The 27,884-nt window shown below is 47.6% G+C and overlaps 1 protein-coding gene across 1 annotated transcript in view; it reads right to left on the minus strand.

Annotated features, from left to right (window-relative positions):
* Positions 1-13,237: 13,237 nt before the first annotated feature.
* LOC119104307 (facilitated trehalose transporter Tret1-like) overlaps positions 13,238-27,884 on the minus strand; it is a 79,845-nt gene continuing 65,198 nt past the window's right edge. The window contains exon 4 of the mRNA XM_037228005.1: positions 13,238-13,314. Within this exon, the coding sequence (XP_037083900.1) occupies positions 13,238-13,314 (77 nt within the window). The remainder of the gene's footprint in view (positions 13,315-27,884) is intronic.

Genomic DNA, 27,884 nt, shown 5'->3' on the forward strand with positions numbered 1-27,884 from the left:
GCATTGTGTACACATGCCCGTCTATACGGTGACAAGCTGCGTCTATTATATGTTAATGCTGAACTCTCGTGTGCTGTGTTGGCTTTCCTTTATAAGAAAAGCAGATGCCCCCACCGTCTCGGGCCCGGCTGAGCGCACGCCTGTTCTCCGATGTTGCGGACCTGGACGCGCTCCTGGTGGCCCCGGTCGGCCGGACGCGGCCCGGCCCTCTGCCCGGAATCTATTCTGGTGACGAGAGCTGCTGTGCTGGGGCCAGGACAAGGTGTGTTGTGGGGCGCCGGTCTGTACAGCGCTGGCCAGCTGACGGACACGGTGAGAGACAGCTCGCTTGCCGGAGCGCGTGGGCGAGGCGTGAGAGTGACACCCGAATGGCTTATATAAAGTAAATCGGAGTCCAGGGAGACTGATACACCAGCTAGGTCCGCTTCGATGCACTCCGTTTGATTAGGACGCTGTTTACACCCGACCCAACGTTGTCCGAGAGTACCACTCTTTATGTGCGCGCCAGGTAGAGCTAAAAGTTGCCTATTCGAATTAGCACGTTAGGTCGTCATTGTAAGCTACATTTCAGCGATGTGTGAGAGCTGACCGGGTATAATTTAGTGCCCTGGTGGTTATTAGGTCCTAGAACACTCTTCATACAAGCAGCATCCGCCAACCAAAAGTAAGTTCTCTCCATGCATCGCCACAGGCTTAATCTTCAACATTTTTGGGAAGTATGTGTGGTGGGGGCGGGGGCGAGGGCATCCACGGACCTCTGTTCCCTCACCTATGCTGCTCACGAACCTTAACGTACCTACTTTTGTCAAACCAAGTTAATTTGTCACGGACGTTTGCCCGTGCTCAACTGCTTAACATTAATTCCGTGTGTGTTACATTCACACAAACTTTCCTTACGAACTTTTGTGCCGATGAACTCTTGAAAATTCGAACACTTCCATGCGTAATTTTTGCCATACCAACATCTGACATGAGCTTCTGCGTGCGAACTTTTGCGTATATACTTCTGTCATACGAACTTTTGCGTACATACTTCTGTTATACAAACTTTATGCTTTACGTACCCTTGCTCGCGAGCAACTGCGTATGTACTTTGTGCATGCGCGTTTTTTTTGTTGTCTTTTTTGTCCTAAAACCCCTAAACCAAGCCTGGTTCAAGGAGATGGTGCTGTCACTGTTGGTGTCGTAGTAAAAGCACTCAGAGTACATGGCCGCCGCAGGTGGCGGCAATTTCGCACGGTGAGTTTGGCAGCATCTAAACTTCAAACAAACATTCCATGACGCAATCAGACAGTGATGTATTGAGGAGCGTAATTACTAAACAGATAAATAGTGTTGTCCAGAGCGGGCCTTTTGGCTTAAAAGTATGCCAATGGCTATCAGTTAGCTTGTTTTATCATATCTGCTGCTTAATTCAATATCTTTATGTGTGTGTCATTCCTTTGAAGCCTATCGCGATGCATGGACAAAAGGAATCGTGGATGATACTGGCGTGGAAAATGTTCCACGTTAAATCGATCACCGGAGTACCGAAGAATGCACGGGCAGCTTTCAAATGTTGCTGAAGTTTGGTTTCCGGGGATTGCCCTAGGTATTAACTGGAATAATTAAGTTCTAGATTTATCTGACGTACGGTTCAAAAAAGATGCCCCGGTTGTTGTTGGGTCGGGTGCAGCCTGGGCCCTAATCAAGAGGGGTGCCTCGAATCGGGACCGGCTGGTGAGTAATTTTCTCTGGACTCCCATTTACTTTATGCAGGTTAACGTATACCGGGTGTCACTGGCGCGTCTGCCGCCGTATGCCTCACCCGAGCTGACTCCCGCTGCGTCCGTCAGCTGGCGCCAGTGGTGCGCTCAGGGACGGCAGGCTGAGTCAACAGAGACGCCACCAGGGCGAGCGAGCACAGCAGATCGGGCGGGCAATCTGCAGCGGAAATGTTTTCATCTTTTAAACCTCCAGTAACCCGTAGGGACACCGGCTTCGGCTGGTGTAGGGGACAAGCGCCCCCTCGGGTCCCAGCTCCGGTAACGGGTGGACAGCGCAAGGTCTTCATTTTAGGGCCCAGCGACCCTGCTGGTACGTGAGCCCCTGCTGCTTGTCCCGTCCACTCCCTCAACATTACCCGCACTTCCGCACCCGGTCCTATCACTAATCCTCATTCTCGTTTTATCGGGGTCGTCGTGTCTCACCCGCGTCCCCGGGTCAATCGGGTCCTGGTGGCTGAGGGGCGCGTCGTGTGGGTTAGTCATGGCGCGTCCCAGCACTCCACTTTGGCCAGAATATCCGGGGCCGTGGGACCCAACACGGGTTTAGCGCCTTGTCGCTTGCGTTGCTGTTGGGTGCTCTGGGCGGGTCTCTGCTTGGGGCGCTTGGTCGCGCGCAGCGGCTTAAAAACGGGTCACGCTTGAGAGATCAAGGGCGGCGGCGCTAAAACACGGTCAGGACGGAGAGGGGCCTCCCTGGTTACATCTGGCCGTGTGGGAGGCGTCGTTCGCCCCTTATAGCACCGGGTTAGCCCTGGCGGCACCATCACCCCCTGAGTGTGTGGCCGTCCCCCACTTGGACTCCGAGGTGGATTGGGAGCCTCGGTGCCGAATGCTTAAACCATCATGCATGGAAACCTCAATTCCAAAAAACACCCGCACCCGAAATGGGTGCGGACTGAGGGTACAGGTGGTAGTGCGTCAGCACCTATCCCTCGAATCTTGATTTTCCGAAGTGCCGAGAAGGCGCTGTCGTCCCTTTCGCCCTTTCAAAGGCGCAAATGGGTGTGATCGGTTTGGAAAGGTGCTCCGATGCGATAAGATCAAGGACGGTGGGATCGGGGCCGAACTTCAGAACGGAGAGGAGGCGAAACGGGTCATGACTTCGGGTAGGTTTGTGTACTGTGTGCGGGATGCGGGAGGGAAGACGGACGTATCAGTGGTGATGGCTGTGGAGGTTCATGGAACAAGGGTTGTCATATCATATATCACATCGTCATGTCGTCATAAACCATCATATCGTCAAGGGTTATCATAAACTGTTTTGATCTGAAAGATGTCCGTGATGAGGAAATAGTCGACGGCCTCGCTGAGTTCGGGGGGACAGATGCTCACCGCACCAAGGTGCACAGGAGTACGGAGTTGGTCCCCACGAACAACATCGTACTGACTTTAAACCGTCCTAACACACCATCTGAAGTAAAGGTAGGCTACGTGAAGGTGAAGGTGCGACTTTTTATTCCAAGCCCGATGAGATGTTTAAGTGCCAGATGTTTGGGTATTCAAGGGAGTTCTGCCGTAACCAGCCAGTGTGTGGTAGGTGTGCCTCTCTGGAGCACCCGAGCGATCAGTGCACTGCAGCGAGCCAATGGTGTGTGAACTGTGGTAAAAACTAGAAACCTCACTCTATCTTTCGATCGTGCCTGCCCGGCGTACGCCAGAGAGAGGGAAATCATCGCACTAAAAACCACGAAGAACATCTCATTTGGAGAAGCGTGAGATCTCCATGAAATGAACCACCCTAAGACATCATATGCCACAGCGGCCAAGGCTGCTTTCGCACATGGAATCTCCTTAGATCAGATGACTGGGACGCAACTCATCAAACCACTTACATCGTTCGGGCTGTCGGTTGTACCGGCGTCTCAGGTGCACGCCACCGCATCAGCAACATTGTCGTCCCCCCTCTCGTGACACCCTGCGCCCCCTCTGAGGCACAGGCCAGCTCTCCAGTTGTCACCACGCCGCCTCACCCCACACCAGCGGAAAACAGTAAGTGGACCGTAGTCCGCCGGGGCCGAACCTCCCGGTCTTCGCCGGGAAACACACGGTCACCGGCTTCACAGCCGTCCTCCCCAGGGGCATCACGTCCTACAGCACTGAGTGAGACGATGGGACGAATATTGGACAACCTTGAGCGCCATGAGTCGGAGAAACGCGCGCGCGAGGCCAAGCGTGGACGCCTTCAGGAGCAGGAGAGGGCGAAGGCAGCCAGTCGGCTGTAGGGTGCGAGCCTCGGGCCTGCTCCCACGGGTGAGGTAGTCCTACCTCCCCGAAAGCGTGTGGAAGCTCCCGCAGGCCCCTCAGACCCGCGGAGAGACCCGCCTATGGGTCCTCCACCACCACCGCCACCTAGGACCAGGACGTCGCCGGCGCCGGACCCGTTTAGGACGGGGCGCCTGGAAAAGCATGGTCCGCCGAGGCCGATTTCGCCAACAGATGGCGGTAGTCCCCGGACCCGCCCCAGGATCCGCCCGGTCTCTTTGGGAACGGGTTCTAAGGGCAGGACCAACAACTATGAGCCGGGCTCTAGCGCTGCTGTTTTTTTAACGCGAGCTCGTGTGAGGGGGTCAACTTGACCCCATGGAGGTTTTTTCCAGAGTGGTTTCCGAACGTCGCGGCGCAGCCGCACCAGATTCTGCATAGCTGTAGATAATTAAAAGCGGATCGTCTGGCATCAGAAATTCAGATTTACTTTGCAAGGTTGCTGACCTGTGTTAAGTCAACGTCAGGGCATTCCAGGGAATCGTTCAGTCTGATCCAATAACGGAAAGTTAGAAGAAGCCACACATCCATACATCTCTGAGATACTTTCTTAGGCAACACAACAATTGAATGAACAAATTACATCGAGCTTCGGTCAGGTATTAAGGTCAGACCAAGGTCAAAACCAACCTATTTTATTGGTCTAAGGCTTGCCGTATGGAGTAGTTTCTGGCGCTTATTTCGAATTTACTAATAACAGGAATCGCATTATTCGCCTTCCATAAACATCTTAAAGGTCAGAATATGTCACTTACCTAAAACGGCTCAGGTCAACGTTTTGTTTTGAGGAACATACTGCCTAGGGTAATGTTTCTCGCTTATCCAAATCCAAAACTCAAAACAGTCTTGTATGATTTTGGTCACCATGACCTTCAAAAAATCAAACAAGGTCGCTGACCTCAGATGAGGGTGTAACCTTTAGCTTAAAACAGTTATCTAGGTTCAACGGGACCTTTTGGAGACCAACTTTAAATTTGACCTTCTCTGACCCTATTTAATACAAAGGTCATGACCTAGGAATCTCAAAATTTGACCTAAGTGGGTTCAGGTAAAGTTTAACACAGCCTGTGAATTTGGTGTCTCTAGCGTTTTTAGTTCCTGAGATCTCAGGCGGAGGTCAAATTGACCCCTACCCCACCGAAGGGTATCCAACCGCCACCCGGGGCGTGCTAAATTATTCCGAGAGAGTTGCCGCAAAAGCAGTTGTCGCTTGTCGTCACCTTAATGCAACGAGAGTGAAATTTTGCCGGATCCAACGTCCAGAGTCTCACGCTGTCACTTCTTAGGTGATTGTTCGCATGCTGTCGAGTCTGATAAGGGTTCATGTTTCTTCGCGCTGTAGATTTCCAGGTAATCTTTTCATCATGACGCTAGGCCTCATCATCAAAGCTTTATAGAGTGGCCTGATTGATGCACTTGTCTGATTTGCAGCTCTGCATAAAATGATAGCTATGGGCGCTGCATGACCTACAGCAGTCGATACGCCCCAAAACCCCGAATCATCACCATCATCACGTAAACCTCCGGTACCTTCCATAGCAGGTTCGTCTTCCACACCCCAATTGATTGAGACCATTCACTACTCGTCTCAAAGCGCAAAGTGCGTATCATGAAGAGTTAAGTTAGTTGTAATGCTTGACCAGACCTATGCATTGTCACATTTTGCTGTCATCCCTCCCGTCAGCAGGCAAGAGATGACCATCTTTTCTACCCCTCATCCATTCCCTACACCCCTGCCTTAGCGGAAAAAATGTGGTGAAATCCGGAAGGATGAGCTTTTGTGAGAACCATCACATTTATATGTTGATAGTGTTTAGATGGTTTAGCCTATTCTTAACTGGTTTTGCGATATTGTAACACTGCCAACAGGTGTTTTTATTGCGCGCAATTTACTTGTCTGAAGTGGGAAAGGCTAGATGAACATGGCATCATCCATTTTAAAAGTTGTAGGGTTGCAAAACATGGTTTAACAAACTTCACTTACCAAGAGGTGGCCGAAACCGATGAATCTGCATCCGCCTGTATTCCAGCCCAGACATGCCGTTATGAGCGCAAGGATGGTATTAGCACGTATTGAACGGGACATGAGGTGAAAAGTGAAAACGGCAGCAACACATTCTCTCACACTGGCATTTACTTGATAAGTTGACATCGATGCCTTTACGCGTGTATTTTAATGTATTGCATTTATGTCCATTGAACGCCAAAGTCTGTTGAACTGCACTCACAAACGGACAAGTAGCAAGTGCAAAAAAGGTATAGTTTTACTGGCATGGAAATCAGCAAGGAATGCTATCCTTTCAAGATGATATCGATTCGCTGAGGCCGCCGATGGCTCACATTATTTGTATTTTGGCGCCGTAGATGGCTCCTATCGAAACACTAAAAAGGGTACGCGCCGACCCGGCCCAATACCATTCACATCAGACGGGGTCAGTTCGCTGACCGATCGACAGAGAGTCGACAAATCAGTTCGCCGGAGGTGTCGACACAGAAGTCTCAGCGCAGCGGCCTGGCGCACTGGTCCCCGGAACTAAGCCACCGAGCACAGCCGCTGGCGGCATCGACGGCAGGGGTTACGTGTTGCTCGCGCTGAGGAGGTAAGCACGCCACAGGTAAGCCGGTTCCAGCAACTCCGACTGCAGGAACCCTTTGGCGGTGAGTGCGGCTACATGGCGTATGTCGGGAGTACGAAAGTTTAGGACGCCTTGAGGGTTCATGCACGGCGGCAGAACAGCAGGTACAGGCGCCGGCTGCTCCTCAACACGGTACAGCAACAGCAGCATGGTGTGAATGGGCTGTTGTCTGACTCAGTCTGTCTGAAACAAAACAAAAATTCAATAGCACCATCAGGCTCAGAACCATGATCGGAAACACCGGCATATAGTCATGGCAGAAATGACGAAGAAGGTCGCACTACTTTTGCCAAATTACTGCATCACATTTGAACAATAAAACACCCTAGACACTACTTTTCATCACACTTACTTGACACTGAATCGGTCTGAAACATATAACTTGACGCTACCTTTAACACGCGTTCGTGTGGGGGTGGGGGTCAAATTGAGCCCCAAATGTTGTCGTCAAACAAAGGTTGAAGTCAAAAACTTAGGTGCACCTTGTAAGGCCGCTGACATATCGCAGGGCAAAGTCAGACCATGGTTTCAGCGAAGGAAATTTATAGGGAATCGTTCAATCTGATGCAACAACGGAGTGTTAGACGAAACCATGCATCTCTGAGATACTTTCTTAGGCAACAAAACAATTGAATGAGCAAATTACATTGACCTAAGGTCTGATATGAAGGTCAGACCAAGATCAAAACCAGCCTGTTCTATTACCCTAGGGCTTGCTATATGTGATAGTTTCTGGTGCTCATTTCGAATTTATTGATAACAGGAACTGCATTGTACACCTTCCACAGACTTCTCAAAAGTCAGAATATGTCACTGATCTAGACTGATCTAGATCAACATTTTGTTTTCAGGAACGTACTGTCTAGCGTAATCTATGTCGGTTATCTAAATGCAAATCTCAAAGCGGTCCTGTGTGATTTTAGTCTCCATGCCGTTCAAATGGTCAAACGAGGTCACTAACCTTAGATGAGCATGTGACCTTTTGCTTAAAACAGCTATCTAGGTTCCATGGGCCTTTTAGAAACCAACCTGTAATCTGACCTTGTTTGACCTTATTTAACCCGAGAGTCACAACCTAAGTGCTTCAAACTTTGACCTACGTAAGTTCACGTACAGGTCAACACACCCCATGAATGTGGTGTCTCTAGCTGCCTTAGTTCCCGATATCTCATTCGGGTCAAATTGACCCTCTTACCCGAGCGATGGCTACCCAACCGGCCACCCGGGCCTGTATTAAAGCAATCCAGTCTTGACACACCAAACAAACAATGCAGAGGTCTTCAGCGGCCTGTTTTGCAAGCAATTCTAATGTGTTACATTTCGATGAAAAAATATGACTAAAATATGACGCCACTAAAAAAATGGCATGATATAAACACTTAACGACAAACAATTTTAGTATCAGCCATTTGACTTAACAAAATGCAATCAAGCTATGTGTCAATGGCAGGCCGGCAGGCTGGCTGCTTGCTGCTTAAAGGCAGGCCGCTTGTGATCCGGAAGACTTCATGTCAGAGTCATTTTCCAAGCCATAAATTAATGGTGTAATGTAAGATATGTGACGTGGAATTTGCATCGAACAATTTTGTATGAGATAGCAGCTGTCATGAGTTAGAGCAGGTCGGGAGCTGGGAAAAGTTACGTTTGAGGTCGGAAGGATACAAAAAAGTGGTTTGGCAGTTAGCATTGCAACACAAATGTTTTGTTCACCCATATAGTGGCAGACGTATAGTTGTCGCCAACTGCTGTGTACATATATCTACTTCAACTTTCCGCCTGCCTTCAGCACCTATGCTTGAGGTACGAGATGCTGATATATGATGTTTAAGTCACTGTGACACACATGTTGGCACCGGCCTTATACTGGGCTAACAATGACAAAATCTGGCTACATATACTCAAGCCATGTGCATTGAACCATCAGACAGTACGTAACATGCACATCAGCAGGATGGAACAAGCTAATGTTTGTTATCGATGCTTTCCACGCTCTTCAAGAAATCATATGCTGCCCCAGGACTGCAGCTCGGTCAAATACATACTTAAGTCCAAACAAGACTTCGTTCTACATAGTGTTTCACATTTGTATGGGGTTTGAAGCTCAAATAACAATCTTGAAGATATTTTACCCAGCTTACAGCCATGCACTTCTTAAGACCTCAACCGTTCCGTGAGCGTGCCCAGCCAGGTGCCACGCGATTAAGCTTCATTAGCCAGCCGGCCTCAGCCCTCATCGCCAACCTTCGTGTTTCGGGTCATCATGTGATACATGGAGACCAGGGACCAGCAGCGGCGGACGCAGCCAGCCGAAAAGGAGGGTCGGACAAGGTGGCCGGAAGATTCCCTGACAGCATCCTGGAAACAAGACCAGACAGAGCATGCCATAACACGTTAAATATCGGGGATATCTGGCCCATCTCAAACCGATATATTCCATCATCCGTTTTGTTTGCATCTGTTTTGGCTAAGGCAAAAACAATTGGGTACCACTGGAGCAAAGCAACCCAAAACACAGATTCCCCTGGATGTAGTTGGTCAACCGACGTCTTTTTCTTACCATTTTGGAAAAACTAGTCCGCGGATAGCTATTTTCATAAAATACTTCCTACTAGAATTCATCAGCATAGAGTCAAATACGATGGCCTGTAAGCGAATTATGAGCTTGTCATTTACATTTGCTCAGAAGCTGGGTAGGTTCGTAGACGTTGGGTGAGGGACCGATTATCAGCATATCGACCCACACAAGCGACACCACTCTAGTTGTTGTAGCATCTGATTTCTGACTTATATCTCATCCATCTCATCTGCTATATGGCCGTGGATTCTAACCACATCTTGCTTCGATATTAAGAACAAGGACATCATTTGGTAGGAATTTGCAAGCTTGACTTACAACACGGACATGAACACAGCAAAAACATATTGTACAGAGCTCTTTCCAATTGTTAAAAGGGGTGTTCATTTGTATGAGGTTTTGAACAGAAATAGCCGCCTTAAGATTCATTCAGTGCAGTTCACAGCCCCGGTCTTGTCAAGACGTAAACTCTTCTAGTTTTTGAGCCACGTGCCCGCGAAGATGGGCACACTTTTTTGTACAGACTATGATTTTCACACAGGCACCCATGACGTCATAGTATGACGCCATTGAAGTCCTGCCATTACATTGGTCATGCGGCGATCAAGGTCAAGAAAGATACAATCGTCGAGTCGTTCATATCTGGTGTTCGTGAACCTGATTTCCATACATCACGGATGGCAATTGGCTCTCAATAAGTGATGTGCCAGATCCGATAACGTTATTTAACAACGATGTTTTGAGGAGCACATTTACCAAACAGAGAAATTGGGTTGTCTAGGGCAGCATTTTTCATTTAAACGCATACCATTAGTTGTAACTGAGCTTATTTCATTATATCTGGAGCTTGCATCATTATCTTTAAAGGGAGTGTTTCACAATTGAAGATATTGAAGCAAACATCAGATATGATGAAACAAGCTCAATTATGATTATTGGTCTACTTTTAGTTGTAAAAAACTGCTGGAAACAGCGCAATGCTCTGTTTAGTAAATATGTTCAATGCGTCATGACTTGATTACGTCATCGTACCTCGCACAACATTGGTTGAGAGCCAATTGACAGTGGCTATATCTAGAAAACGCGTTCACAAACACCAGAAATGAACGCCTCGACAGTTATACTTATTTTGCTTCAGATCAGCGCATGGCTAAAGGAACCGCAGGATTTAAACGACGATATTAAGAGGTGACGAATGCCAATGGGATTTGAAATACTCTCCCCGATATACCTTTCCTCACTTTCGCTGGCTTGCAACTCAGAAACAAGAGGGTATTAAGTCTTGAGAACGATGGGATTGCGAACGGCACCGAAAGGCCTTCAATATGGATACTACAGCTCAAAACCCCATCAAATGTGGAACACTCCCTTTAAGCTTCACCAATGGCAGGCAGTGGTGGTATCAGGGTATTCTGATTGTTTTGCTTGCCTGTGGTGTGTGACTTTTATGAGGTGTGAGACCAGAAATATGTCAGTTATCCTCTGTGGTAGTTTCAGCTGTCAGGCAGTCACTTGTAAGCTGCACGGAAATTATTCACAGCTAGCTGTTATATGATATTAGTTGTCATTCTGATTGCTGGACTTGTCTGTGGCGTACGACTTTTGATAACTGTGAAAGCAAAACTATGTGGGCTGTTCTGTATAACTTGTATTACTTGATGGCTGAAAACCCTGAGTCAGGGTCCTAACTTAGCGGCAACCAGCATTCAACGTTCTGTGTTTTCAAAAGAAGCAATGAAAACCAGTCACCAGGCGCATGGTATGTTAAAGACCAGAGGGAACCAGGATCCAGGGTTTGGCTTCTAAGGGAAGCAGTGGAACCGGGATCCAGAATTTTGTTTTTACGAAGGAATCAGTGTGAGCCAGGAACCAAAACTGGAAACCAGCCACAGACGACCTGTCGGCAGTTGACATGATTTGGTCAGCTCTTTCTGTACAATGTTGTGTATACTACGATTTGGGCGCCGTCCGATACAAAAGGCAATGCGGTCATGCTGTGGTGCACGTGGTCGCCGATGACATGAGGACTGGGTGGGGTGGCTAATTACTGCCTGCTGAGTGGCAGCCGATGGGCCTTCAGGGACAACAAAGCCGAGCACAGCAATGGCTACAGCGAACAACATGGCGGTAGCTACTAGGTGTCAATAGCTTGCAGTCATGGAACAGAATATGGAACCAAATCACTCATTTGTGCTGCGAGACTACAGGAAACCACCATGCATGTTCGATAGCATGCCATACAAACAAAAAAGCATCCGAAAAATGCATGATGTAGATGGATGCAGCCACGAATAAAGTACTCAGATTTAAGTCTGGCCAAGCTGAAGAAAACCTGAAACTTTCTCTGTCATTGGCATACTAATAAGCTGCATAGCAGTAGTCAATAGCCTTGATTGATGTACGAACTTAAAAAGAATATCCCACACTCGAAGATATTGAAGCAAGGATCGAATATGATAACAGAAGTTCACTTACATCTATTGGTATGCTTTTGAATGGAAAAGGCTGGTTTGGAGAACACAGTTTCTCTGTTTAGTAAATCTAATCCTTAATGTGTCTTTGTTTGATAACTTTATTGTACCCTGCACAACATTGATTGAGGGCCAATCGACAGCCGATATGTCTGGAAGTCGTGCTCACGAACACCGGATGTAAATGACTTGACAATGGCATTCATCTTGACTTTCATCGCCGCATGGCCAATGGAAGTGCAGAATGTCGCTGACTTTATTATGGCGTGACGGATGCGTGGTTGACCTTAAAATAGTTTCCCCGAAATAGTCTGCACATCTTCGTGGACATGTAGCTTAGAAACTGGAAGGGTTCAGATCTTAAAAGGCGCAGGGATGAGAACTGGACCGAATCATCTTCAAGATCGCTATGTCGGCTTCAAGCCCCAAACACATGTGAAACACTCTCTTAAGGACGAAGCCTTAATTGGACTTCAGTATGAACTCGACCGAGTTGCAGTCCTGAGGCAGCATGTGATTTTTGGAGTAGCGTGGAAAGCATTGATAGGAAACAATAGCTTGTTCTATCCTGCTGATGTGCATGTTACGCACTATCTGATGTTAAATACACATGGTTGGAGCACATTTAACCAGGTTTTGTGATTGTTAGCTCAGTATAAGCCCAGTGCCGAGATGTGTGTGACAATGACTTAAACAACAAGCGTCAGCATCTTGTACCTCAAGCATCGATAGATGCTGAATGTAGGCGGAGAGTTGAAGTAGACACATGTACACAATAGGTGGCTACAACTGTACGCTTGTCAGAATATTGGTGAAAAACATTTGCCCTACAATGTTAACTACCAAACCACTTCCATGTATCCTCCAGCCTCAGATATAATAACTCTTCGCAGCTCCCGACCTGCTCGAACTCATGACAGTTGATATCTCGTACAACAATTGTGGATACAAATTTTGAACAAAGAAACTCGTGACAGCTGCTTTTTTATACAAGATTTGTGGAGAGCAGATAACACCCACAGTCGACCGCCACCGTATAGCGGTGAGGGGTCAAGGCCAGCCGACCCGGCGGACACGACCGTCGTCCCGGTACCTCAGTTGGTTAGTACGCCTATCTTCCGATTCACCCACTCTTGGCGTTTGGGTTCGAGTCACTTTAAGCGCTTGCTGTTTGCCCCTGCCTGCGCTAGCCTGCGGCCGGTGGAAGCAGCTTTGCTGGAGTTCAAGCGTGGTCAGAGAGGAAGGCAAGCTTTACGGCGCGTTAAAATTTCGTCGAGACGTTTGGCCGTTGACCTGGAAGTTTACGATTAGGTGGTGCGGTTGTAATCAACACTGCTTGGTGTGAGCTCTCATTTTTTTCTCTTGGTCTTTCGCAGTTAACACGTAAGTGGAGCGTGTACGTCAAGGCTGTCTATGTTTTGCAGAAGAATAAAAGACGCGCATGCGTTTTTGAAGCATGAGTTTTATCGCGTGCAAATATCTGTAATGTTGTGTGCAAGTATTGGCGGTAAAAAAGTCGATTCACCCTCATCGATCGGAGTGTTTTTCTGTAGCACTGTCGTCGTGGAACGCCTTCAGCGCCTTCAGCGTGAACGCTTTCAACGCTGGATGCCAGCGCCATAAACGTGGGCTCCGCTTCTTCCTGTCTCTTGTCAAGTGCTGCCATCTGCAGACAAGTCGTAAGGGCGCGGGTCGAACTGGGCGCGGAAACCGGCCTGTCTTTGCACTCATATAGGACGGAAGGACGTAGATAGCACTGCGTCGGTTAGTTTTTAGGCTTACTTTGATAACTTGGCACGATTCAATAGTTACCAGGCATGCCCTCAACGCCCTCCTCCTTCCCCCCCCCCCCCTCCCCCGGACGAAGCGCTTGTTCACTTTCCTCCCCTTCCCTTTCCTCGTGCGGGGACAAGTTTTTCGCTCGGCAACGTTGACGGAGGTGTGGGCAGACGGTCTACAGAACCATGCGCCATCGGTGTGGAGTTTGGGCTCTGTGCAGGCGCAGTAGAGACAGCTCGCCCAGCTCAGATCAGCAGCTGCTGGGGGAAATGACCAGACAGAGGGCGAGCGAGCTCGTGCACCTGCCTTCCCGCTGCCCTGGCCTGACCCCAGCCCCTGGTCCGACTGCGGTTCAAAGGCCTCTCACTCCCACAGCCATCTGCTGAGCGTATCTGATGGTCACGGTCAGGAACTGGGTCCCCCCCCCCCGCTCCGAGCAGTATCAAATGTGCTGACGTTTTGGCCGACGTTTTGGCCGACCGAGCCTGCCGGGCTGGGAAACCGACCTGTGCACGCTATGAGGCCCCCCTCCCTATTACAGGCGAGAGTGTGGCGCTGAACCCCGCACTGGACCACATGCGACGACTCACACGCGGCCCAGCGCCGCTGGGCCTGCCACGCTCGGTGTATACAGTGGGAAGCGCGAACGGAGCGCCAGCTGCAGACTGATGTCGTATGATATCAAGCCAACATTTGGTCATTATTTAACACTCGGTTTACGTCCACATGGTATGGCTCTGGTTTCCTTGCTTCTGTCACATCAACTAGCAACCGTGTGATATCAAATCAGATGTAACAGTCATTTTAAAACAAACTAAATTTCAGCCTTCTTACCTGCCGCAAGAGTCAGCTGTCTCTCCTTATTAATCTGGGTCGCATGGAAGGATGCCTTATCATTTATGTGGGTCACATTGGATTTAGAAAGTGAGTGATACTTGCCATCTACTTGGAAGCACCTCTCACGTGCTAAAGTTATATTGGCGCAAGACCTATACCGAAATTCTCTATGTTATGCCCATGGAAGATTGTGATGTGACAGAATCCGTGGGAGATCACCCTAGGACAAGTGTAATCAGCCTTTAAGTGGATACAATTACAGCAACAATGAAGTCTCCTGGCGTTGGTTCTGAAACTGCAGACTGCAGCGCAGCACAAAGCTGTTGTGCGGCACACTCGTGATTCCGACGCATGCCCTCGGCAGCAGGCGGGTCAGAGAGTTGGCGGGGTTGATGGCCGGCCCATTCGTTCCAAGAAATGGCCGTGAACCTTGAACGGAATCAAAGTGAGCTGAAGAGGTTTTTGTGCTGTGGGTTCTGTTCGTGTATAAGGCGAGCTGGTGGTAAGTATCAATCCGTATTTGGCCATAACTCGGGAAGACATGAGAAACGAAGCCAAGAAATCGGTTGCGGTATTTGATTGCTCTTACTTTTTTGGATACTGGGTCCTAAATTTTTGATTGGATAAGGTTTTGGGATCAGCTTCCATGCTGCAAAGGCGGTAGCCGGTAGATAGTTAATGCCATCTGATGCCAGGGAGTCCTACCCTCAGGGTGGGGCGTGCAGTATCATGTGTTGGAGCACGTTATATTTCACCGTGAAATTACGTCGCTAACCTGGAATTTCACGGTCCGATGATGGTTTCGGGGTGTACGCAACAAGCACCGCTTCGCGCGGGCGCTGATCCGTGAAAAGTATAAAATCAAATTGTTAGGACAAAACAGTTGAAAAATTGAAGTGCTGCAACCTATTCCTTCGTTTATGTTTCGAACCTTTCACCGAATTAAGGCCAAATAACGAGGTATCTCCACTACCCAATCGCAAATGGACACTCGCCAACGTTCAGTATCGACTTTGCATGTTTCAGTTTACACGCTTATAAATTTACTGGAACTCGAGCTCGACTAACTCTTTTTAGGTTTTGTTCACAAATTCACACCAAACATTATATAGACCGTGAACTAAAGGGAGCAGCCCACCTTTTTCACACCCTTCCCGCAGAGTCAGAACAGACAGGTCCATTGGGTTCGGTAACGCAAGGTTTTTTCGAAATCCTTCTGAAGAGCTTAGATTTGATTTAAATTAGGCGTTCCCACTGGAGAAACCTCATTGAACTCTCTTCTCACCACCACGAAAGCAATACTTTCTATTTTTAGCTCTTTCGCGTGTGTCGTGTGATGTCCTCAGTACACCAAGCCACCAAAATGCTGGCGCGATAAATGGTACGAGAGCCGAAAACCTTTTATTTATGGAGGACTTAATCGCGTTTAGCATAGTGACTGTGCGAAGGATATTTTGGCGTCAGGAAGCGTTTTTAACTTGGATGCTTGTTTTTCCAAAGGATATGTTTATAAGGCAAGTATACACCATCGGCATGTCGCCTGTTTTAGTGACGCACGGTGACAGGGTGTGATGGCCTGCATGTTACCTCACTTTTGTCAAAATTTGAGATACGTAGGTCATGACCTTAGAATTAAATAATGTCAAACAAGTTCGAGCTCCGGATTGGGAGATCAAGTGCCTCGTACCATTTCATGCAACCCCCTTAAACCTAGCCACCTAAACCTAGTCATTGATGTCTATTTGAAGTCAATGACCTTCTCAGGCCTTTAAAGGGCCATTGGGCCCAAAACGCTAAGAGTGCTTTAGTTTTTGCATTTTAATGAGCGACAAGAACCACGCTAAGAGAAACGTTTCTAAAAAAACCGAATGTTGACTTGGGTCATTTCATATCAATCTACCCTGCCGCTGTCCTTGATATTAATCAATTTATACTGAGCACCAGAAACTACCTCATGCAGCAAAATCTCGAATGAAATGAACAGGCTGGCTTTCACCTCAGTCCCACCTTTCTATCTCGCCAAAGCTCAATGGAATTTCTTGTAATCCTAAATGCAGCGGGTTTAAGACCTAAGAGATTATCTAACTATGTATGATATATATATAACTATGCATGATGATGTAAGATTTATTACTTTAGTGCACACTCCATTGTCACGTCAGATGGGACGTTTCCCTAGAAATTGCCTTCGTTGACAGCCCCACCTAACTTTGGCCTACCATAAGATAATGACCTTACAAGGCGCCTCTAACTTTGTATCCCAAAAATATTTGCTTTTCAATTTCCCACACCTAGGTAAAGTTTGGCGCGGCTACGCTACGCCATTATGGAATTATACCGCAAACACCGTCGGGGGAAGGGAAAATGGGCCCCCATCTAAGCGCTCATTCATTCATATATTTCGTAACTTGCCAAAAGATCCAGTGACTTTTTAAAAGTTATACGTCATCATTGATAAAATCTCGCATAAAAGAGACAATGTGAAGTGTAGTAAAAATAGCCTAACACATCACACATCGGTTAAGGGATATCTCGGTAAATCTCACTATTGCAGTCACATTGTGGCATCACACACAATCGAACTCACACACGCACCCACTCATGTGCCAGCATTCGCCTCACTCACTAGAAACTCCATAAGTTGCGATTGAAGCGGCCTAGACTCTGAACATAGTGCAAGTCGGGCGACAGGCAGTTAAACAAATCCGATGCTCTGTAGCTAAATCGGCGAGTGCCAGAGTTGCTCGCCGATGTTCGGGGGCGCCTCAGCTGTTTAACCTGTCGCGTTTCATGAGTGTGCTCAGCACGTGTGAACGTCGCGGGTCGGTATCGAACCCCCTAATGTTTGTAACCACTAATGTATCACAACGCCTAATGTATCAAAACCGCTAATGCTTCATAACGCCTAATGTACGTAGCACCTAATGTGTCATAACCCCTAATGTATCGTAACTCCTAATGTATCACAACACCTAATGTATCGCAACTCCTAATGCATCGTAACTCCCAATGTGTCATAAGGCCTAACGTATTGTAATCCCTTATGCTCGTAGCCTCTAATGTAACACAACTGCTAATATATCATACTCCCTAATGTATCATAACACCTAATGTATCATAACACCTAATGTGTCGTAAGACCCAACGTATCGTAATTCCTGACGATCATAACCTCTAATGTAACACAACTCCTAATATATCATAACACCTAATGTATCGTCAGACCTAGTGTATCATAACCCCTAATGTTCGTAACTCCTAAATCAGCTGACTGCAGTGGGTTTGTCGCACACGATTCTGACCCGCACAGCTGGGCGATGTGCAGTCTACTAAAGTCTACCGAACATCATCGTGCTGCCATCTCTCGGCGAGTGCTAGGGTGGTACCGCATATTGGAACATTCTCACACAACGAACTTTTTATGACAGAATTCGAAAACTTGTTTGCTCCTGTTGCCTGCGAAAGTGCTCAGAGAAATAAAGTAGATTGTGTCTTTGCCATGTCCATCGTATTGAGTTACCAATAATCGTGGCAAGGAAATCATCGCCGTAGATTTTAGCAGAATTGTTCGTGAAGCACGAACTGAACATTACGAGTCCATGTGATACAATGCCTACTTTCCTAAAAATGATGATTCTGGAGCAGCACCAGATGACTGACAGAAGCCTCTGATTGCTGTGCCAGCTTGCTGGCAGACATAATGCTTCCGGGCGGCCAGCAGCACTCCTCAAACAGCCATCCAGAGCAGAGTAGCTGCGTTCTCAGCAGCAGCTCATCAGTTCAACAGCAGGGCACCTCCCCAGCTAACGAAGGGCTGAAGTTGATGTCCATCCCGCTGCCATCAATATCCGCAACAGCGAGCTTCATCCTGCCGGAGAAAATACGCAAAAAGGGCCGCAAGCTGAAAACACCAACAACGCATCGTTCGCATATTGCAAGCAAGTACATCAGAAGAAACAGTCGAGAGATATCGCAAATGTATTGTTGCACAAGAAAAAAGTCATGCAGGCCCAGGACATCGTCTAAAGCCTTTTCAATAAGGGGAGGGAGACTTCTTACCCATACATAAATAAGCCTTATATGACGCTGTACACAATGACTGGAACCGACTTTTTCAATTGAGGTTCACTTTATTATCGGAGGGGTTTCCACGTCACTAAGTGGCCAAGGATGCACAATATTGGAGGGATTTTCGCCCTCCAAGCAACATGGCGCTGCCCTGCGAGTGGACCGGTCGTATCAAAAATAACAAATCAATAAAAGAAAGTCCTGCCACACGACAGCACAATGCACGAAACGGAAATGATATTGCACAATGCACACTTGCGCCCACTTGCACAATGCGCCCAGCACGCTGACAAGAACACTTCCAGGAGCCGTCCTCCCCATGCGCCAATTTGTCTGGGCGGAGTGGGGGCGGGGGGGGGGTGTAGCCACCCCTCCGCAACGGGACGGGTCAAACAACCCCCGGCCGCCAGCCGCCAGCATAACAACCGGGATGCCGGGGCGGGGACGATATGACCAAGCATAGGCGAGGGAACGATCGCGTTATTGGGGGGGGGGGAGGGGGAACCTCGGGGGATAGAGTCCACTTCCCAACAACTGAGATAATTCAGCACTAGGCTTGCGGCGGTACATGGAAAGAAACGACTCAAATGCCTCTGACCCCCTCCCCCATTCTTGACAACTTCCCTCGCTCCTGCGACCAAGAAGGGGCACGGGGTGGGTCAGCTTTGGCAGAAGCGAGGGCAAGTTCCGGCGGCGTCAGGCACGGCGGGATGCCATCGATGGGAAGGCGGGTCTGGACAGGCTGACTGCCGGCGTCGCCGGTGTGGCGTCAGCGAGCGGCGCTGTCTGCCACTTCCTTGGTTCGTGCAAGGAACATCCCTTGTGCATGAGGGAGTCCCCATGCTCAACAGCATTTATACAAAGAGCAGTGCCGCTCAGCTCCAGGTTGAAATCACACCCTAATTGCAGTAGTTTCGAATCAAGCCGCAACAGTACGAACTAGCAGGCACTGACCGCCAGTCGTATGCTGCTGTTGCAGGCGACACTAGCGTTGAAAACCTGTTGTCGATCACCGCGAAGACAAGGATTTTATGACAAACATGCGCTTGGAAAAAGGGCTTGTGGAATCTCACCCAACAAATGTGCGTGATACGCGTGATGCAAAGTGCGTTTGGTAAAATAACGTGCGAAAAGGCTAGTACCAAAGACCTCATAAGCAAATGTTGGTATGGCTTAAGGAACGCCTGAGAAGTATTTGTTATGGCAAAACGTTGACGGGGAGGCAAAAGCTTCTAGGCAAAGGGTTTGCATGCGTAAAGGGAAATATAAAATTTATCTCAAACAATCTTGAGCACGTTTATGCTGGCAACACACACTTGCTTGACAAAAACACGCACGTAAAAATTGCCAAGCATCAGTGACGCGGCATCGGTTGTTTGCATGTAAGGCACTCGCATGAGGACGTGTCAGAAAAAAAATGCATCGCCGAATATCAAATTATTCACGCCATCTCTTCGATGTCGCCTGAATACTGCCTGTGAAGGATAGATTCGTCTCTCAGTCATGGAATGAAGTCTGGCTATTGTTAAACGGAGAGTGTCTAATGTTTTCGGTTTTCTCCTTACACGCCTAAGGGAAGTTTGACAATGATCTATGGTTAATTTTGGTTGCTAAGTGTGCACTTGGGTCTCGCAGCAGTTTTCATTTATTTATTTATATCCATCCAATCGATGGTTGTACGTGAACAAACACAATCCTAAAATATAAACCAATCAGCGGGAACGAAAGGACGAATGCACTGACACATGTGGCAATTAACTGTATGCTATATACATGGCCATTATTTTGGTTGCTAGGTAACGTAGACATCATTTTGGTTGTTAGGTGACGTAGAATAGTCACATTTCCCCAGACCCTAGTGCAGCTGATTGACGCGACAGAATACTTGTTCCCCATCTTAGTATATAGTAGGCCGACATGAATTGGTGCATATTAACTAACCAGCTATACCTTGCGTCTAAGCCCGTACACTCGCAGTCCTCAGCTGAATGAAAAAAAATCAACATAATGGCCGTCGCCATCGCCGGGTTCGCAAGCTGCTGTCAGCGCTGACAAGCGACATTCTCGAAAAGTCATTGGCTAGAACCAACGATACCTGCTCAATGATGTCAATGTGTTAAGTAATGAATATTGCTTGGGGAATACCCGATAATTTCGTTCTTTCTTACAAACGAGAGAAAAAAAATTGGGACTGCGGCTATGTCTCGTCAGTGGGACGAATTTGTAGAAACCAACGGCACCAAAAGTTGTAAATCAAAATTAGCTCCCATTCAACGTGCTCAGTCAAAAATTCTTACTTGACTAGACACGCTCCCTTTATATATCCGGTTTTCTGTTCAAGCATTATGGTTTGGAAAATATTCGTCGGCCTCAGAAAATCCTTATGGGAAGTCCTAAAAGCCGAAAAAAAACGTTTTTCCAAACGTCATTTAGGTATAAGGATGAGCTTGGCGACGGCGAAGAACTGTGAATTCCTGGACTGTTTCGCACAAAACATGACGTGGTGCTCTTTTAATCTTCATTCACTGTTGCACGACTTTCAGTTTCGAACCGATTCTAGCTTTCGAAACACGAGGTAAGCATTCATGTGCTTTAACGCGCTATCTATGCTTTGCTGCGGTTTTGAGCTGTAGCAAACCTTAAAAAGTTAAAATGGACTTCTCCCATTGTCAGGCGACGGCGTCAGTATTGCTGTCGGACGCACTGCATCCTTGGTGACTGTCTGACCTGAACATGATCATGCACATATCAGACATCTGAATTTCAATCTTCGTGTGCGCATTCATGTGAAACTGACTTTGTCGATGAAAAGACTTGAGGACGAATGTTCGTGTGTCCACATCAAACATCAGCAAAAAAAAACCTTAGCGCAAGTAGTTTTTTAGACAACTTTACCCTTGGCAAACAAACTAACGGACTTATCCATACGAACGTTTACGATGCAAACAGTGTCGTGCTGAACTTTTTCAGACTTCTGTTTTGCCGAGCAAGGCTTTTCCGTAAGGTTCTTTTCACAATACGAAACTGATACCGTACGAAGCCTATCTTGACGAACTTTACGCGTGCAAACTTGTAACTTGTCAATAACTGTCGCACAGCCTTTTCTTTAGGTGCCTTTGTCCGCAAGCAGAGATAACACTCCTCGGGTGTCATCTAGTGCCTGTGTCAGTAACTGCTGAGCTCAAAAGTACGCTTAGAAAAAGATCGCACGGCAATTTTTCTTGAGATTAAGTTTGTATGCCTTAGCTCATTAGAACGATATAGGTATGCCTAAGAGCTCACCATGCAAAAAGTGAATCATGCAAAGGCTACAAAAGATGCAGGTTGTGTCCTTCCCACACACACATACACACACACGCATACGCACACGCACACGCACGCGCACACGCACACGCACACGCACACATAGAGAGAGAGAGAGAGAGAGAGAGAGAGAGAGAGAGAGAGAGAGAGAGAGAGAGAGAGAGAGAGAGAGAGAGAGAGAGAGATATATATATATATATATATATATATATATATAGATATATAGATAATATATATATAGATATAGATATAGATATATATATATATATATATATATATATACTCTCTCTCTCTCTCTCTCTCTCTCTCTCTCCCTCTCTCTCTCTCTCTCTCTCTCTCTCTCTCTCTCTCTCTCTCTCTCTCTCTCTCTCTCTCTCTCTCTCTCTCTCTCTCTCTCTCTCTCTCTCTCTCTCTCTCTCTCTCTCTCTCTCTCTCTCTCTCTCTCTCTCTCTCTCTCTCTCTCTCTCTCTCTCTCTCTCTCTCTCTCTCTCTCTCTCTCTCTCTCTCTCTCTCTCTCTCTCTCTCTTATATATATATATATATATATATATATATATATATATATATGCGCTTCTCAGGGACATGTTCTCAGGGACACGTTACGTGTTGTTGATCTATACAATCAACACATAATATGATTGACACCAGCATTCCTCAAATCCTACCTCAATAACTACTGAAACATTACCCCAGGTAGTAAAATGAGCCCAATCCCATGTAATGGGTTATTAAAACCGGGCTGTCTGCTGAAAAACAGACTGTCTGCACCGGTACCCACCATGCTACCAGATGTTATGAAGCATTATCGGTTTTGATACATAAGGCACTATTATACATTAGTGGTTACAAACATTGGGGCTTTTGATAGTGACCCACTTATCATTCCACGCTTTTCGTCCAACTTGGTAAGTTTTAGCCATGTTATATGCTAGGGGTATCACTTTTGAAAATTGGCTAGAAGTTCACATGGCAGTGCCGAACTGATATGCTCCCAAGACCCGATTTTTCCACACGTTTTGACCACATGACCTTGCTTCTTTGATGTTAGAATTTAAAGAAAGGTTTTTTGATGACTTATAATTGTTTCCATGGGAGGAATGACTTCCCATTTCAAGTTAACATGAGGCTGGGAGGGGGATTGTCAAAAAAAAAACTCAATGCAATGGGTTGCTGAAACTGGGCGTATGCCAAAAGCACGGACTGTATGCACCAGCACCCACCATTCAGCCATGGAAGAACTGTGACAAGCATGACTGAGATTCAGATCATTCATCAGCCATGATCATTCGGCCATGCAAGAACTGTGACAAGTGTGATTCAGGTTCAAATGGTGATTAACCATTTCCCTGTCTTCAACTCAGATTCAAACAATGATTAACCATTTCCGTCTTCAAGCTGTCTCACTTTCGTGTCGCCCTCTACTTCTCTTTATGAACTTCAAACAAGGAGTGCTGAGAACAGATTTCAGCCATGCAAGAACTGTGACAAGCATGGCTGAGGTTCAAATACTGATCATTCAGCCATGCAAGAACTGTGACAAGCGTGACTCAGGTTCAAATACTGATGAACCAGCTCCCTGCCTTCCAGCTACCTCACTTCCATGTCACCATCTACTTTCCTTATGTGCATCAAACAATGGGCGCTGAGAACGGATTTTCCATCAATCCATTCTTATATTCTATTACTCCATTACACTTCTCAGGGCCCATCAGCCTGGAAAGCACAAAAATGGGCATGATAAGAATCAGGAATGAGTTTTTGGACACCGCCCACCTTGCCTCGCCTTCCAGTACTGTATGCGCCACAAACGCCCGCATAATCTGGTAGACTTCAGTGGAAGTTCAGATGCGGTCAAAAGGGTTGAAAATCGCCCGCCCTCGCCAGCGTCGTCAGCTGATATTAGGGGTTACGATACGTTAGGGGTTATGATACACTAGGTGTTTTGACACATTAGGCGTTATGATACATTAGGAGTTGCGATACATTAGAGGTTATGAACGTTAGGCGTAACGATACGTTAGGCGCTATGAAACATTAGTGGTTATGATACACTAGGCGTTCCGATACGTTAGGTGTTGTGATATATTAGGAGTTGCAATACATTAGGAGTTGTGAAACATTAGGTGATTTGATACATTAGGCCTAATGATACATTAGGTGTAGTGACACATTAGGGGTTATGATATATTAGAGGTTATGAACATTAGGCCTTGTGATACGTTAGGAGTTACGAACATTAGGGGTTATGATACATTAGGGGTTATGATATATTAGAGGTTATGAACATTAGGCCTTGTGATACATTAGGTGTTTCGAACATTAGGTGTTGTGATACATTAGGGGTTACGAACATTAGGTGCTGCGATAATCCCCCGAACGTCGCGGCTATATCTGGTGGCTGACCCGTAAGACTTTTCTGAGCAGGCACAAGATCTGATATATGACGAGCTGATCAGCACTAAGCCATCGTAGATCCCTGACAACATCCGATGTATGGTCACATCTTCTCCTTCCGCTCACAACCCGCGCACAGAAGTTCACGAGTTTTTGGACGCGGTGGAGCTGGGTGGCTCTGTGAGTACCATACAGTGCTATACAGTATTCAATGGAGGAAATGACTAGAGCTCCGACAATGCGAACGAGGGTGTCTCTTGGGAGTACATGCTTGGCATGGGACAAAGCTATCAGAGCGCCTGTCGACCTGGCAACAAGCTGATCAATGTGCGTTTCAAATGTGAGATTTCTGTCCATCACCACACCAAGGTTTTTGACAGTACTGCTTTCAGTAATGACAGCTGACCCGAACTTGACATGCACAGCAGGCATATCGCGCAGCGTAGCCTTCGTCCCGAAAACCATTAACTGTGTTTTTGTTGTACTGACTTGCCTAGAGTGGTTGTTAAACCAGTCCAATACAATTGACAAGGTACTGTCCATGGTTGCGACAAGCTGTTGCATTGCACTTTTCTTTCCAGTTACCAAAATCTGTGTGTCATCGGCATATTGTATCACTGTAGCACCTTCTGAATATAACGCTAGATTGTTCGAGAAAATTGAATGTAGGAGCGGCCCGAAGGCGGCACCCTGAAACACCCCCATCCCATTCGGAAGACTACGAGAGCGCGCAGTATGCCCTGAAGGATATTTGACCTGAACCCGTTGGGTATGCTCGTAAAGGTAGCTTTCAAACCATTTTGTGTCAATGTTGTATATCTTAAGCTTGGGTAAGAGAAGCTGGTGAACCACAACGTCAAAACATTTTCACAGATCTATCAAAACAAACAGAGCGATCTCCCCAGCATCCATCGCGGTGAGTATTTTATCAGTCACTACAGTAAGTGCGGCCTCTGTTGAAAAATTCGTACGGTATCCGTGTTGTGTATGCGAAAATAAATCATGCTCGTTGAAATATGAACTAAGTTGATGATGAACAACACGCTCGACGATGTTTGCTATCTCTGGCATTACAGAGATTGGCCTAAATTTGGTAGGGTCGTTCAAATCACTGGTTTTCGGGAGCGCTGTGATAAGAGCGTGTTTCCAGGCGCTGGGCACCGTTTCGTCAATGAGACTGTTATCGATGACGTCAAGTAGGGGACAGCCGACAGCACGAAAAAAATTCTGTAAGAGCTGCGTACTAAGATCATCTAGCCCACAGGACGTCGTCGGGTTCATCGCAGACGTAGCTGCAAGCATCTCATCGCATGACACAGGACGCACCTTAAATGAGCAGGTCATAACTCGGGGAGCCTGACTGGCAAAGCCGTGCCTCGGTTCGGCACGCTGGCGGCAGTCGTAGGCCCTACCTTCACAAAGTCATTCAGAGTATCAGGATGAATGTAGGGTGTGGCCGACGTGCCCTGTTTACTGCCAGGGATCGATTTAACGCACCGCCACATGCAGGAGTGACCTGCCTCAGAAATCTGCTTCCGTGTATGATCGCGACAGTCTCGCCTAATAGCTGCCCGCGTCCGCTTATCGAGTGTCTCGTACTCAGCACGCGAACAGCACGCTAGAGCGACGCGGCGACGAACCATCAGCACACGCGTATCAGCTGAGACAGGCCGGGCAGATTGACAGCGCAGTTAAATGTGCCGGGCGGGCGCGACGACATTCAAATGGGGTGTAAACACTCCTAGAAAAGAGTCCCACTTCTCAGACGTCGTCGCACTTCCATAGGCGAGAGACCAGTCGGCGTTCACAAGCAAATTATTGAAATAATCAAAATCAACTCGATTTAGGCAGCGGGATGTGATGACATTGGTTTGGCGTTTCCCTTTCGATACTTTCAGCAATATTCGCGTGAAGTCATGCGGACTATAGTGACAGGCGGTGACACCACAGCGTTGGATGAGGTCCTTGTGATTTGTGATCGTAACATCTAACAGCGAGCCAGCAGGATGGTACGTTGGATAGGACTTGTTACACATATGCAGATTGTAAGACCGTAACAGTTGCATCAATTTTTGATAGCCAGTGCTTGTGCTCGAGCCAGTCAGGTTGATGTTTAAATCACCGGCGATCACTATTGGGCAGTCATATGTGGACATTATACATTGTAACTGGTTCTCCTAATCATCGAGATCATCAATGCAGGAAGCCATTTTTTGGTGCGTGATGATGGCAAAAGCATAGAATAATGATGTTTCGAATTCCTACGATTACATTGCAGAATGTTTGCTGTTGTGACCGATTTCAGCCGCATCTCTCCGATTTTGTCATGCGGAGCTTAACAAGAAAAACAAACTGGGTAGAAGTATCACTCGACATTTGATTGACACCTACATAGGGCATATGAAACAAAAATAACTGTGTTAATTTACTGCTTGGAGGTCGTCAGAACCTGATATTGATGTTGAATTACGACCCACGACTGCTGTCTTTGACCATCTGTTTCGACTTGAGATGCACACGTTACTTCGTAACTATTATGCAATAGGTCAGGAAAACCACCCATTGCATGTTGAGTGGAACATTGTGAACATCTTGGTAAATATTGTCACATCAACGTGTGGCTCAAACATTTGCATCCCGACTCCACACGTGAAGCCACATTGCATTGATCATTGTCCAGCACAATGTTTCGTGCAAAGGAGCATGCTGACATTGTGTACTGGCGAAGCAAAATGGATAATTGACAAACGAGCACATTTACTCAATTCAGCAAACAATCTCTAGGTTTTGATAGGGAGTTAATGATATGATGACAATGCTGGTTGGAGTGGGTAGTGAGTTAGTTAAAGTGATTTAGCACTTACCGCGGTGCAGTTCCACTGAGCGCGGCGCCGGTGGCGGACGCGCCGTGGTCTCTCCCCACCTCGCGACCCCAGTGGCCTTTTAGCTGATCGGTTACCATGTTTCGTAAACAGTTTAGAGGCAGTGTGGGAGTGAGAGTGCATGTGCGCGAGTGAGAAGGTGAAGGGATCATTTCGCTGATCACGTGAATCGTGACCTACTACCGTGACTACTGTGCCTACCGAGACGGGACCACCTACCTGCCGGCTGTGCAGCGACGGACCCGAGGCGACAACTACCGGCGGCTTCTGAGCCTATAAACAACGCGACTGCAGCCATCTCCGCTCCAGTTCTGGAGCGGACAAGCTAAGTACCTTCCGCAGTGGGCCAGTGTGTTGCTGTATTGCAATGATGCTCCTGCCTGGGTCCCAACTATGAACGGCTGGCCTGGTATCCAGTCTTCTGTACCGAGTATACAACGCGACTACAAACCCTGCCGCTCCAGGTTCTGGAGCGGTCAAACTAAGTACCGATAACAGAATATCTGGCTACTTTTAGTGTCTGCGTTCTGCAACGAATCAGCTGCTCCGCCTATTGGTGACCTTGGCGGTTGCCCAGGTTATCGTGCGGGCCACCCTGCCGGCCCCAAATCCCTGGCTCCCGGCTCGGCGCATGCCCTCGGGCCATGCGGGGTCAGGTGTTGAGTGCGGACCACGCCAGGTCACCGCGGCGGCCAGGGGCGAGCCCAGGGTTGCCTTGGTCGGCTCGGGTGCGGGCGTGAGCGCGGGCCGGCCCTCTGGTGGCCGCGGGCCTGACTCGGGTGACAGCCGCGCGGCGCGCCGGGGCAAGCGATCACGGCGCCGGGGCTGTAGGGGAGGGGCGAGGTGGCGTGCGCCCGGCGATTGCCGTGCGGGTGAACTATACATCGCGCAGTTAAACATACAAAGTTTAA

This window comes from Pollicipes pollicipes, unplaced genomic scaffold, assembly GCF_011947565.3.
Source record: "Pollicipes pollicipes isolate AB1234 unplaced genomic scaffold, Ppol_2.1 Scaffold_6052;HRSCAF=7182_pilon_pilon_pilon, whole genome shotgun sequence".
Classification (NCBI taxonomy): domain Eukaryota; kingdom Metazoa; phylum Arthropoda; class Thecostraca; order Pollicipedomorpha; family Pollicipedidae; genus Pollicipes; species Pollicipes pollicipes.